This window comes from Sparus aurata, chromosome 17 (genome assembly GCF_900880675.1).
Source record: "Sparus aurata chromosome 17, fSpaAur1.1, whole genome shotgun sequence".
Lineage (NCBI taxonomy): Eukaryota > Metazoa > Chordata > Actinopteri > Spariformes > Sparidae > Sparus > Sparus aurata.
In genome coordinates, this window is record NC_044203.1 from 25,367,557 (window position 1) to 25,382,432 (window position 14,876).

The 14,876-nt window shown below is 41.5% G+C and overlaps 1 protein-coding gene across 5 annotated transcripts in view; it reads left to right on the top strand.

Moving 5' to 3' along the window:
• Window positions 1–14,876, top strand: part of grik5 (glutamate receptor, ionotropic, kainate 5) — a 104,854-nt gene that overhangs the window by 64,263 nt on the left and 25,715 nt on the right. For all 5 annotated transcript variants that reach the window (XM_030393298.1, XM_030393299.1, XM_030393300.1 and 2 more), the window contains 7 exons: window positions 1,394–1,558; window positions 5,022–5,119; window positions 5,548–5,713; window positions 11,999–12,177; window positions 12,942–12,995; window positions 13,690–13,848; window positions 14,221–14,373. In XM_030393298.1, the coding sequence (XP_030249158.1) occupies window positions 1,394–1,558; window positions 5,022–5,119; window positions 5,548–5,713; window positions 11,999–12,177; window positions 12,942–12,995; window positions 13,690–13,848; window positions 14,221–14,373 (974 nt within the window). The remainder of the gene's footprint in view (window positions 1–1,393; window positions 1,559–5,021; window positions 5,120–5,547; window positions 5,714–11,998; window positions 12,178–12,941; window positions 12,996–13,689; window positions 13,849–14,220; window positions 14,374–14,876) is intronic.

The window sequence follows — 14,876 nt, forward strand, 5'->3', positions numbered from 1 at the left end:
ACTTTCTATCTAACTTGACGTATGTCAAGTGCATTACATTTTTTTAACCATTTACATTTTTTCCCTTCAGCAAATCAGTCCAACTTTGAAACAATCTTCCTAAATGTCTTTTTTTTCAAATATAGTTTAGCCACTGTTAATTGTTAATCACAGATAACTCTATAATCAAGAATCAAGTGAAAAATGTCCTGTATTAAAAGTTAAGTGCCTTATTGCTTATCAAGTAAGACCTAATAATATTGTCTGCACACCACTCAAGTTAAATGTCACCATTTATATTTTGAGACAACAATAAATTAGCAAATAAATTAATAACAGGAAAAAAGAAAGTTGATATTCACAATCATTTGTGTGCCTGTGTGTGTGTGACAGAGAAAGAGAGAGGGAGTCTGATTGTGGATTGTTGACTTGAGAATGTAAATGGTTGAAAAGTTGGGCAGAAACTATGGAAAGAAAGCTCCAACACACACATACATTTAGTGGCCTGCTGAGAGGAAGTTAGACGGATACTACTGGGAATCTAAGATGGTGTGATCAGCAGAAGTTAAGCAGAAACCAGTTCCAACTTTCCTGGAAATGTATCAAAGAAATTACCAGCCATTAAGTCCTCATTTGGAAATAGCATAATATTATTATTAAACCATGTCTGGGTAATTTTCACGACATATTGAGGTAATTATTGTAGTTATTGTGGGCCTTTTCAAAGACATTTCAAATATGTTAATTGGTAATAAGCACATACTTATCATGACGTTTCCAGGCCTGTCACATAAAGTGTTCCTGAATTTTGCTTTTAGATGTTTTTTAAAAAGTGTTTCAAACCCAGGACCAAAATACCACTTAATAATAATATTACTGTTACGTACTGTTATTACTTATGGATGGAATTATAGTGAAAACATGTCACTTCCATTTTGCTAGGGACCCTCTCTTCCACTTTGAGAATCACTAAACTATAAAGGACTTGAGCTTTGAAGCAACTTAATCTGAACTACAAACACTGCGACAAAACTGGGTAAAATTGTGCTGAATGCCAATTAACGGCATTTGTAAGCTATCAAAGGGGTCTGGCAATTAGCGTTTTGATAACTGGGTAACTCCACCGAAGACAGATTGTATCACCCCAAATAATTTTTTATGACAAAGGGAATCTTTTTGAAAATAATACGAAGTGTCAAACAGTTCTTATTATTTCTGATACTGTTTGAATTTGATATTGCATGCTAATTTGATTAAGCTCAGATACCATTATTCCTTACCCGCACACAAGCATGGATCTTCCACCTGTACTCCTCATCTCGTTTGGCTACTCCTCACCTGCTCCCTCCATCTTCATGCTTCGTCCTCCTCTACACTGCGTCACCTATCTTTCTTTCCCTTCCCGCCTCTCTAGCGGCAATCCTGGATGACCAGTCTGTGTGTGGGCGTGGGGAGCGACTGGCGCTGGCCCTGGCCAGGGAGAACATCAACAGTGTGATGGAGGGTCCGGCCCGAGCTCGAGTGGAGGTGGACATATACGAGCTGCAAAAAGACTCCCAGTACGACACTACTGACACCAGTGAGTAGAGCTGATGTTCACTACAGAAGACCAGTAGAGCATATTCAGACAGCCCACCAGAAAGTGATTAAGTCCAGCTCTATCCATTAGAGTCCAATAGGGCATAGCTTTTAATTAGCACAGGCAAAAGTGGTCACTAAAAATACAGGTAGATATTATTAGTAATATGGATTATTATTATTAATACTGACCAGTACAGAGTAGAAAAGAGTGAAAGTCTACATTATGCTGCCAGTTTTATTCTACTTAAGAGGAAAGTTCACCACAAAGTCAAAAATACATATTTTTCCTCTTACCTGTAGTGCTATTTAGCCACCTAGATTTGGTGTACGTTGACAACTTTTGAACATAACAGGTGTAGAGATCCAAGCACCAAAACGAACAGCAACATCTCTTTTCAAAAATCATTACGTGGTTACTCAAGATAGTCCACAGACCTCGTTGTGAGCAGTTTCAAGGAACAAGTTTCTCTCTAAACTACACCTGCCAACTATATCACTGTGCAGAGGGAAGTGATATAATGACAAAACTGATGGTGTCCTCCTCAGCTGAGCTTTACGTTTATTTAGCTTAGTTGACTGGGTAGTTTAGTTCGGTAGGAAGAAAATAGCTCCAACATCAAACTCCTCACAACAAGGTCTGTGGACTATCTTGAGTATCCAGGTCATGATTTCTTTCTTTCTATTGTTTTGGCCTTTTCTATGTTTTATTGGATAGGACAGGTGAAGAATGACAGGGAACGGAGGTAGAAGGGAGATGACAGGAGAGGGTCATAGGTTGGAAACAAACCCTGGGCCACTGCGGCGAGCAGTCCATGGGCGACATACTCTACGAACTGAGCTCCTGGGGCCCCAACCCGGTCATGATTTTTGGAAGGAAATATGCTGTTTTCAAACATATTTTGGTGCTTTGTATGAGCACCACAACCCGAGTGCCATCTAGTTTCATTATATTCAAGAGAAGGCAGACATCTCGACAGCCGATATCTCAAAAAAAAAAAAAAAAAATTGCACTACGGATAAGAGGTTTTTTTTTATTGGGGGGGTCCCTTTACGAAAGGTGCTGATATTTTCTCCAGATAGATAATTAGATTTGCTCAAAAGCTGCCACTTTGTGAGCAAAAACCTAGGATGATGACAAAAATGATAAAAAACACGACCACTTTCATGTGTTTAGCAACCAGTAAGGGCTTTGCTGATTAGTTTACATCTCATTGGAGACTAGTAATGGGCTAGTAAGCCTGTCTCATTAAAAACAGTGGACCAATGCCCTAACAGCTGGCACTGTCTGCTCTGCAGGCTACGACACAAACAAATCATCAGATACTAATACAGACCAGCAGTGCAGGCCAACAGAAAACAGCACCGCACCACAGAGGCCGCTGCATGAAATTTGTATCGATATACAGCGTTAAAACTGAATGTTTGGAGTCTGTAAAGACAGAAGAAGAACTGCTGAATCGAGTCACTGAGGAGACACAGACTCCCTGCTCGTATTCTAATAGGTCACTGACCCTGCCACAAGCTACTGGCAAAATGTGTACGTGTGCTTGAGAAGAGTTGTGTACATATGTGCATGCTTGAGTTGCAGGCATGTGTCTCTGAGTGTATGTGTGTGTGTCCTTGACCGATGGGCAGGAGACTCTGACAGGCTTGTTTGCTTGCAGCGTTTTTTGGTCTGTGGATCAGAGAGCTCATCATCTTACAGCTACGGCTGTCTGAGGCGTGCTCGCACACACCCGCACACACCCGCACACACAGGCGTTTACACATGCATGCACACACATCTGCAGACACATATACACTTTCACACATGAGGCATAGTGAGGACATATACAGTACAGCTCACACACAGGCACACACACACACACACACACACACACACACACACACACAGACAGTGGCAGGGACTGAGGAGGACTAATTGGAATGAAATTAGATACCAACTAAATATACCAGCTGAGTGTTTTGACTATAAGAATAAAACAGTTATGCCAGCAGACTTTTTTCTCCGATATCTGTTCGAGCATTTTTGATTTGGTTAGAATAAAAATATTGTCAATAAAAATGAACTCACCGGACAGTCAAAGGCTTACAGGACTAAAAAGTAAGTATAACATAATAATAAATAGCAGATGTTTGAGTTTGAGTATAAAAGACTTAAAATGTAAAATGTGCTCTTTTTTTTTGACCATTTAAGTGAAGCTTCATATTTACCATGAAGATTTCTGTCTGCTCATCCAATTTCCAACGAGGAAGTGAATAAGCAGATTTTCCAGTGACTTCCTTCAAGCATTTACTAGTTTCTTATAATTGTCTTTGGCAGGTGGACATGTGAGTTCTGTTACGGCTCTTGAACCGTAACACAGACTACAAGCCGGTCAATTAGTCAAGCATAAGACAGACAATGAACATAACCTGTAATTTAATCATTTATTCATGTACCTACTCAGCGCAGTGGAAATGTGTGCAAAAGAGCAAACTTCATGCATAGAGGAGAAAGCGTGTCGTTTTGATAAAAAACCTTCATTGGTTACATGGCTTGTTCATGAAACAGTTGACCTTAGCTGATCTTTGTTGAGGGACACAACAGCTGAGCAGCCGTTTCATTCATTTATTCAAGGGTAAAAGTGGGAGATAATGACAGAAACACGAACCAGCATAACACAGGTGGCTAACGCAGGTATAACACGACAGGAAGACAGGACCAGGGAACAGACAAGAAACGCTGGAACACAGAGACACAGGATGAAAATAGACAAACCAAAAGATAGTGTGGGGGAAACAGGCTTAAATACACAGGGAGTGATGAACGAATGGAACAAAGGTGAGCAGGCAAAAAGGGCGAGAAAACAGACAAAGATAGGAAGCGGAAAGTAAAACATATGAAGATGAATATTCAACACAAAACAGGAAATCACAAAACTAAAACTGTGTGGACGTAGTAGAGGCATTTGTTGTCACTTGGCGGTTTTGATTCAGTAAATCTGATTACTGAGTAGACCGTACGGATTCAGAAAGATAGTGTTTAATTGAGCTGTTCTTGAGCAAAGTAGTTATAGTAATAGACCAATGTGTCACAGTTTCTCCCACATAAATGTCCTCCTGTTAAAAGAGTAACAATGAAACTGACATTTGTTAACTGGGATCATCCACCAGTCTGTTTTATTCTAATGATTATAGCCTAATATGTCTTACCAATCGTCTAAACGTCTAAAGAAGTGAATAATAGCAGCAGGTAACCCCTGGCCTGCCCCCTGCTCTAGTCTTTGGAGTGTTTATCTCAAAATAAAATTGGTGTCTTAAAAGAAATCATGATGTATCCTCTGAGTTTTCTCTGCATTTTTAAATTTTCCACATAGCATCCCCTACTGTATGCCAGCTGGAGGCTGCCATCAAAATGAAGCAGAGGGAAGGTGTGTGTCTCCGTACTCAGGGTTTATTTTCTCTTTTCTTCCTTTCAGTGTGTCAGATTCTACCCAAAGGCGTTGTATCTGTGATCGGTCCCGCCTCCAGCCCCGCCTCTGGCTCTACTGTCAGTCATATATGTGGAGAGAAGGAGGTGAGTGTGGAAGATAAACCCGCACACACAAAACTATACAAAACTGCCTCTGCGTCATGTGTGCATACAGTCGTGTAGCAACGTCTTCCCTCTGACTTACTTCCCCTCCTACCCACACAGACGTCATGATAAATGCATCTAGAGATTTGTTTCTTCTTGCCCGTTCAATTTCTACTCATCTAATTAACCGTCACCCACTTCTTCCGACTGTTTCCCCCTTTTTTCCTGTGGCCTTTTATCTCAACGCCACTCTGTTCTCTGCCTCTGCCATCTTTCTTATCTCTCTTTTCAGCCCGTAGCACCTCTAATGGATCCTCCTTACTCACTGTTTTTTCCTGTTGTGTTTGGATGGAAGTTAATAACAACATATTTGCTTTTCTTGCCTTCCCTAATCGCCTCTCCCCACCGTTTCTCTCTCCGTCTGGCAGATCCCTCATGTAAAGATTGGTCCGGAGGAAACTCCCCGCTTGCCGTACCTGCGCTTCGCCTCTGTCACTCTGTACCCTAGCAACGAGGACCTGAGCCTGGCCATAGGAGCCATCTTGCGCTCGTTCAGTTACCCCTCAGCCAGCCTGGTCTGCGCCAAGGCTGAATGTGAGTATACATGTAGCCTGCACTATAGTTTTACAGTAACATTATGTTTGACTGCAAGGTTGTGTTTATGATTAGGTGGGTGTAAATGCATCGGTTGTCTTCTCGCAAGCTTATTCACCTACTATATGTGTGTGTGAAAATGCCTCTGTGGGAGTGTTGGCACGTTCACACTGTTTGGGCGGATATGACTGTTTTGCGCAGTTGGACACTCACTTTGACAGTCTGGTCATAAAGTTCTGTCTGTTGTCAGAGTTCAGAACATGGCTCATGCTGCAGCATTTCCTATTTATTACTCATGCTCTCACACACTGTCTCTTATCCACCTCAGAGGGTTGTTAGTCCAAACCAATTTAATAAATATTCGTGTTTGAAATGCTTTCCAGTATTGCAAGAACTTAGGGGAGTTGATTTAACTTGCCAGGCACTCAGAGAGCTTTAACATCACAGGGGATTCGGGGCTTAGTCACTAGCCCTCTTTATTTTCATTTTGAAAGAGTGCGTTATTGATTTATTATGCACTACCCTATCGAAAGTCACAGGAATTAAAGGGCCTGGTCGGATGGTGGCTGTAGTATTCAATCAGCGCTTTGTGAATACATGACAGGGTACGCTATGTGCTGTAGGAGGTGGCAAATTTGTAATTTTTACGCTGAATAATTGCCAGACTTTTTGCCCAGTCCTGAGTGAAACCGAGCCGAGACCAGTTGTTGTGCAGCTGTTGACTGCTCACACCGGCCAAGTAGCTCCGTGCAAAAACTGAAGGGCAATCGCATAAACAATGAGTGGGACCACTGAAGCCTGTGAACACCTCTTGTAGCCATGAGAAAAGGGTAGATTTTGACGAACAAAAAGCTGTGACATTATGAAAAATGGATTCAATCAGTGAGATGCTTTCATTATCTCCCCAGCAGTTAAGCAGCCTCCTGCAGGTTTCCTGAAAGTAAGCTGAATTCCTTGTGGACTTGTCATTTGATTGAACTAAAAGAGCTTTGAAATGGCATCAGACAACCTTTTTTTCGAATCCAGTTTTGATCATCGGTTGAATGGGCAGATAAGAGCAGTCCCTCTCACAGGACTTTCTCATAGAGGCAACAGATAGGCTGATAGTTGCCATCCGGGCCAAGAGATGCAGTGGAGAGACGGAGTGGTGCGTGTGTGTAATGTATTTGGTTTGAAGGTGATCTATACAAGGTTATCACACTCACAGACTCTGACCCACTTGGCTGCGCTATCTATCGCCATGGAGCTGGTTGCCATGGCTGCAGAATAGGTGCTAACTGCCACTCAACAGGCTTGTTCCACACTCTGAACGAGGGCGTGGGTGTGTGTGGCCACGGTATGTGTGTATTTCATATATTTGTTGTGTTTGATATATTTGAGTGCTCGGTTCACTTTGTCTGTACGTGTGTGTGTGTGTGTGTGTGTGTGTGTGTGTGTGTGTGTGTGTGTGTGTTTTATATATTCATGCATGTGTGTGTGTGTGTGTGTGTGTGTGTGTTGCCCCTGAGTGTACTGCATATGTGTACATGTGAGAGTGGGTTTTGGGGTACTTGTTTGGTTGTGTGTGCGGCTCTATTTTGGCGCTGCAGAGGTTCAACATCAGACAATGTTTACCACCAGCTCACTTGTTTTATTCATCTTGTTTACCCCAGTGTAGAGTGGTGTGTTCAAGTGCAGTAGACAATCTCTCTTTTTTGCCAGTGAGGCGAGTAATGTGTGAAGTCACACATTTCATTGACACCTGCTGTGCGTGCATCCTAATTAAGCAACAGGTCTAGAAACTGGTCATTTTTTTCAACAGCACGTAAACGGCATCAAACTAATTCGTCCCCTTTAGCCCGTGCAAGTCGCAGTTCGCAGATATTCTGTTAAATGAGAGTGAGTCAGAGATTTTTGGGTCATTTCCGATGTATCCTTCTCCTGCCACACCTGGGTCAGAAATGAGCTATCTGAGCCTAATTCTATTATGCAGTTTTCATGAGATGGATGAGGTTAAGGACAGCGAGAGGGAGAGAGTGAGCGCAAGGAGGAGGAGATGGCGGCAGCGTAAGAGCAAGATGGATAAAGACAGAGAGAGGTAACTAGAGCACAGGGTGAAGACGAGAGAGACACAGAGAGGTTAGGGCTTCTGTGTGTGAGGGAGAGAATAAGTGAAAGAAGGCAAGTGAGAGAGAAAAAGAGAGAGAGAGATGGAGAGAGAGAGAGAAAGAGAGGAGAGGAGAGGAAGCTGTAAAGTGCATTGATTTTTTCCCCTCCTTCCTCAAACTAATTAAAGTTTTGGCCTGGTTCAGTGATTACCCCACTGCTTACAGAGGCTTTCTTCTGCTGAAGGGCTCTGTGCACTACCTCTCCCCTCCCCTCTGTCCCTCTAGATGCCTGCCCCACCACTTATTTACATAGCTAGGAGTGCTTTACTATGGAATTACAATTAGGAAGCGGCAGAGTAGACTTTCTAGTAAAGGCTCATTCCATGCACAATGTCAAGTGAGTCTTGACTGCCACTGGTTATACTCATTTTCAAGAGGAATTCACTCGAAGTGGGTGAATTGTCTCGAGCATTGTATTGCAGCCTTTCTTTTTGAGGAGAACTAAGACATTTAAAGCAGGAAACAAAAAAGCCAAAAAAGAAGATAACACACAATGAAAAATAAATAATTTATATGTCAAAAGACATGGTTTTGTTTTAATTTTTATATAAATGAGGTTACTTTTTTTTTTTTTATCTTAATTAACAGCTTCAAATTCATGGTGATGGCACAGTGCCTTGTCATAGGGTGAATGGTTTCACTCCACCCCCCAGTCACTTGTTTCTGCACCATGTATGTTCACTGAGAGGGTAGAATCACAGTGATATGTGTTATGTACATGTTTGAGGTTGCAAGACATAACATTGTTATCCTGTAATGATGCACTATTTATATTTAGATGATTTAGATGATTAAAGGGCTACTTGTATGCAATTGGCCCTATGTTGGTTTGGTTGTATTTTTTCTAGCTGATAGTATTCAATTTCCCACTTTATCGAGCTGAGGTGGTAATATTCTTACTGAGGTGGTCCACCACTCCTGAATGAATGTGGAGGAAGCACTGGACTGGTTCCCTACACACGTCGCTTTCACTATGCAGTTTTGTCTGCCACCAGGCACGAAATCTCTTTTGGAAAATGAAGGCTGACTGGCGATCCAGTCAGGCTGGCAGCTTGGCACCATATCTATCTGCTTTCAAATCTCCAATAGAGGCTAAATTAATGCATAAACTCACATTTGTCACTCACACGGCTTGGAGGAAATTGCAAAAAGGGATACGTTTGTCTTTGCGACGGCAGTGCCAACAATAAGACCACTTGGGAACGCTCCGAACAAAAAGGAAAAAATAGAGAGAATTTAGTGTACTGTTATTGAGATCAGGCTCTAGAGCATTTACTAATCAGTAATGAAAGTATAAGCAAGTATCAGTATGTAAGTCCATTATTACTTTCCACAATTGCTGTTCCTAATCATAAAGTTTAGAAAGTGATCGTCTCTAGGAGCAACAGTCCATCTCCAAATGCATCCTTCCAGTTTGTTGCTATCAGTCTTTTAACTGTCATGTATTTGGTTCATAAGACTTGTTTTGTGTGATCGGATCAGGTTCCTTCCACCGTGTGATTTAAAAAGCAAATTGCTGGATCACAATGAACAGAATATTTAATGATCTTTAATTGAGGGACAAGAGTAACATTTTGACAGAAGGTTTTTACTTGAGCACAAATCATACCATATGTGCCAACAAAGATCACAGTTGGATACACCCATCATGTGCAATCAAACAGAGGTGAAATATTCTCTAGGAGCAAAAGTTTATTTGATCATTTTGCTCTTTTAGATGCTTTGTGAGGTGTTTTCTGGACATTCTTCAGTTTCTTTACAGTTTTATGCCATTCCAATTTTTCCCTGGTGTGTCGTTCATCAGTTTGTGTCATTTCTATGCAATGTTGTCTTTTTTCTAGTGTAGACTCCGCTTCATGCATGATCAGGCGACCTCTTGTCAAAAGTCTATCAAAAAGTCTTTATATAACTCACTTTTCTGTCATGTGGATTTTTCATGTGGTCTCCTTTGGATTCCCAGTAATCATTTTAAAGTAGCCTGCCATTCATCATGACTCTATAGGCACCCTGTGAGAGTTATTAACCTTACAATGTGGTTTTATAATGTTTTTTTAATAACGGAGAAATGTTCTCACATAATGTTCTTACCACAGCCCTTGCATTAAACTTTTTCTAACACGTATAAAGCCTCCCCCTTCTATTCTTTCCTAACTCATGTGCCGTGAATAAAAGCCATGATCCTAATTCAAAGGAAATCTTTGTTAAATGCAATGTAATAAATATATTTGAAAGGCCAAGGACCCCCTTTTCTTATTTAAGTCTGTAGATTTTCGTGGACTCTGTCAGAATCCGCACATTTCCAAATTTGTCATGCGAGTTTAAGCTCGTCATTATTTTTTGAACACACACTACTTTACTCAAATTACATACATTGCTCATAGGACTCAAACAATTATTGATGGATGAGACAACAGACACAAAGTGAATTACAAAGCACTCAAAGAGTGTCTACCTGCACCAAGGCCCCACAACCATCTAAATGTATTATTCTATTAATAGAGAATGTTTGGAAATTTGTCATGCTGTTTGGCCGATGGTAGCCATGAATTTTGGAGGGCACTTAAACCCAGTCTGGGAATATTTGGACTTTGTATTCACCTTAATCCTAACCCCCCAATATGTATAGTGAATTATGAGCTTGACTTCCCTTAATCATAATCAGTGGTTTTTTTTTATGTTAACAGGATGCTCATCCTCTTTCTTAGAGCCATTGATACGGCATATCATTTGTTCATGAAGATCTAGGTTAGTGACCATGCGTGTGAATACTACTAACACTATTATTATTGCTTAGCCCACTTAGCTAACATGACAAGTACAGCTAGTGCGTCAGTTATTAGGGTGGTTTAATAATTTCGGTAGTTTGAACGATCACTGGACACATCACCCATAATTGCTCCCCCAGAAACCTCATCAGCGGTCTCCCCAAGAAACGCTTCGGACTCACTTACACTTAGTTCTGTTGAGTTGTATTTTGTCATGTTGCTGTAGCTACGTACATGTTTAAAGTACAGCAAGTAGAGTAAAGTAGAGTGTATATGTACACCCATTATCTTGCTGCATTTGCAAAGTGGATTTACATGTTATGGTAAAAAAAGACACGTGTAAGCATGATTTTATGACATTACAACTAGTTTGGCCCAATATGCAACCTATACAAATGTGATGTGAAAACTTGAAAGCTGCATATGCACTGAATGGACAGTAAGACAGGAGGCATTTTGTGTTTAGTTGTTAAAGCCCACCCTTCAGTCATTTTGTTTTTTTCTTTCTGCTTCTTCTTCTTCTTCTTCTTCTTCTTCTTCTTCTTCTTCGTCTTTTTCCTACAGCTGAATGTTAAAGCTTCACTGTAGAATAATGTATGTGCAGAGTTTCACACTGAAAGGATATTCTCGCAGTCTTTTTTTTTCTATGCTCTGATTTTAAGAGGTGGACTTAAAAGCATGATTTGTGACATCTCAAATAGTTTGGAAGCCACCAATCCTGGTCCATGTTCAAGTGTGAAGTGGAAACTCGAAGCCTCCAGTGCACATACACTGAGAATGGACTTTATAGTGAAGTAGGAGACATCCTGAGAGCAACGCTTCAACTTGCGAAATGAGAAAATATTTGTGCGTTCAAAAATACTAGAATTTGTAATAAGGGAGAAGGAATGGGTTCCATTTTAAGGATTTTAATTTGGTAATTCTACTTTTTTTTTTAAAGATCTGTACCAGCAAGGATCAAGATGGATTACACACTAAGTTTTATGTGCATGATGCGTTATTTAAAATGAAGTGGCAGGCACCTAAACAGCACACTAAAAAACACCCTTTGTAGGTGTGATGAAAAGTTCATTTTCATGCTAAGATATTCTGCTAACAACTAACTGAATAAAGAATCTCCTTGGTGGAGGTCATATTTCTATAGATAGAAATAAGTTCTACAGAGAGAGACACCATATTAAATTATGTCACATTTCAGTGAAGATTTACTCAAACCATCGATCATGTTTGCAAGATGACACAAATGCATAGCCATCCGAGGATAACTCATGATTCTCACAGGTCCTGCAAAGCTTACGTTCTGGAAAATATGAGTAGTATCTGCTGATATAGACCTTGATATGCTGCCCGGCTCTGCTTTGGCTCTGCCTCAGGCCTGCTGAGATTGGAGGAACTGGTCCGCCGCTTTCTCATTTCTCGGGAGACGCTGTCAATCAGGATGCTGGATGACAACCTGGACCCTACGCCGTTGCTGAAGGAGATCCGTGACGACAAAGTGGCCACCATCATCATCGACGCCAATGCTTCTGTCTCCTATCTCATCCTCAAGAAGGTCAGATCTCGAACATCAATACGTCCCTCAGAGCCTCCCACTAGTGCAGGATGTGAAGTTACTTGGGTTTGAAGTACACACAGCAGCACTCTGGGATTTGAGCTTTTCTCTTTAACGTTCCCATTTGGGAAAGAATCGGGTTACAGTCGTGAAGGGTGTGCAGAGCTCACCATCTGTAGAATAATAAAACAACTCTCTCAGAGTCCCACAGGGTGCACATTTGTTGTCTTAACAGAATTAACATGTATTTTTTTACCTTCTCTGCCCTCTAGAGCTGCACAGGGAACAATATTTATTCGTTCCTGCCAGCAACAATGACTTACACTCTTAAGAAAGTCTTTGACAAAAGAACATTTTGCTGGAATGCGGTGCAGATGTTACACAGGCTTGTTCTGATTCATGGTACGGCCTGTAATGCCGATAGCCAGCGCAGTGAGTCACAGTTTGAATGCGTATGGGATGTTTTCGCTGGGCATATTGGAGCGGCTGTCCGCCCTCAGCGAAATGTCCTAGTGTTAGTCTGATGATGTAAAACTGTGATTAACGTATGCTCCCTCTCCCTCCTCCTTTCCTCCCCCATATTCTCTCCCACTTTGTCCCCCAACTGTCTCCTTTACTCTCTGCCTCTCAATAACCCTCCTCCTTTGCCCTTTCTCTCCCTCCCTCCATCAATCTTTCCACATCTTCCCTTATTCCACATTCTGTATCCCACCTGCCTCTTCTTTATTTTCCCCTCTCACTCTCTCTTTCTCTTTGTCCTACAGGCGTCAGAGCTGGGGATGACATCAGCATTTTACAAGTACATCCTCACCACCATGGTAAGAGCTCACCAATGCTACCCCATCCTCTCCTCGGCCTTTTGTGGCTCCGCGTTCGCTCGTTCCTCCCTCCCACTTTGTCCCTTTATTAGCGGGCAAAGGTGCTAAAGCGGAGAAAGTGTGATAACGGGAGAGGAAATGACAGAGGGAGAGAAAAGAGAGGGGAGATGAAGGATGAGGAGAGGGAAAGAGAGAGAAAAGATCTGAGAAATGAACATACTGTAAAAAGATGTGTAAGTGCAGAGGAGGATGGCAAAAAACTTGGAAGAAAAAGGGGTTCTGGGGTGGAGGCGATGACAGACAAGATGTGCCCTTTTTCTCCCTTCCACCCTCTCTACACGTCGGGTGTTTTCATCTGCCTCTTTGATATCCTCTCCACCCCTTCTACCATTTGAATTAATGTGTCACTTTATGCTTTGCGCCTGATTTTTGTGTTTTTTTTAATCCCCTCATCGTCCTCTGAACATGGTGTGCTCTTGTGCTTTAGATGTCTTGTGTGTGTTTTTTCAGCGAGGTGCTACTGGAGTCATTTCCATCAACCTCTCTTTCCCCTTTGTCACTGTTTTACCCTTTTCATTGCTGTCGATATCTTTATTGCTCCCTCCTCCCCCGTTTTTTCGTCATCACACTCTCTTTTGCACAGTGTTATTAAAGAACATTGTCACTCGCCTGAATTTCTTCTCATCCTTTCTAGGACTTCCCACTACTGAGGCTGGATGACATCGTGGATGAGCAGTCCAACATCGTGGGTTTCTCCATGTTTAACACCACCCATCCCTTCTATTTGGAGTTCATCAGGAGTCTCAACCTCTCCTGGAGGGAGGGCTGTGACCTAACTTATCCCGGCCCTGCGGTCAGTCTCGTGGACGCTTGAGTATTCATGCATGCACACGTTGAGGAGTAATTTTCGAAGCCTTGTTTGTAAGCCACGTAACATTAAGCAACTTTATTCCTCACTCTGATTCATGGAGCAGTTAAAGAGATTCAACTAGTCTTTTGCTTGTATTTAATGGGTATTGATGTATCCATCTGTGTTTCCTCCCCACTGGTTTGCTCATACCTCACATCTCCTCTCCCTCTCTCTCTCTCCTCTTATTTTCCCTGCCTCCATCCCCCTCTCCTCATTGCATCTTCTCCCTTGGCTCCATGTCTTTCCTCGCTTTGTATCCATCCCCCCCCCCCACCCCTCTACCCCTCTTTTGTTTCCTCTCCCCCCTTTCCACAGCTCTCGTCAGCGCTGATGTTTGATGCGGTGCATGTGGTGGTGGGGGCGGTGAGGGAATTGAACCGCAGTCAGGAAATCGGAGTGAAGCCACTCAGCTGCACCTCACCTCAGATCTGGCAACACGGGACCAGTCTTATGAACTACCTGCGCATGGTAAACGCTTGAAACTCAACATGCGTTCAAATCACTAATGCATGCTCATAAACATGTACTTCTGAAGGATCAGTTTAATTAAGTTTTGACTTTTTTAAATGTCCATATTTGATATTCACATCCATTGTAGCATCTCCATGTGTTATCATAGTCAAGAGGTTTTCTTTTTTACATTACGATCGATTACTCCATTAGCAAAAATTGTATTGGAAACTGTTTTGATGATCTAATATATATATATATATATATATATATATATATATATATATATATATATATATATATATATATATATATATATATATATATACATATATGTATATATATTAGATATATTGGAGTTAATGATGGGTTACTAGAGAACAGACTGGGAGATGGCATATTAATAAATCATCAGGTACAGGAACGATTAGTTCATAACCAGCAGCTGAAAGACTGACTCATTAATGACTAATTACTAAATCATTAGTTACTATTTTTGCGCCTCCTCAAATGATGTGATA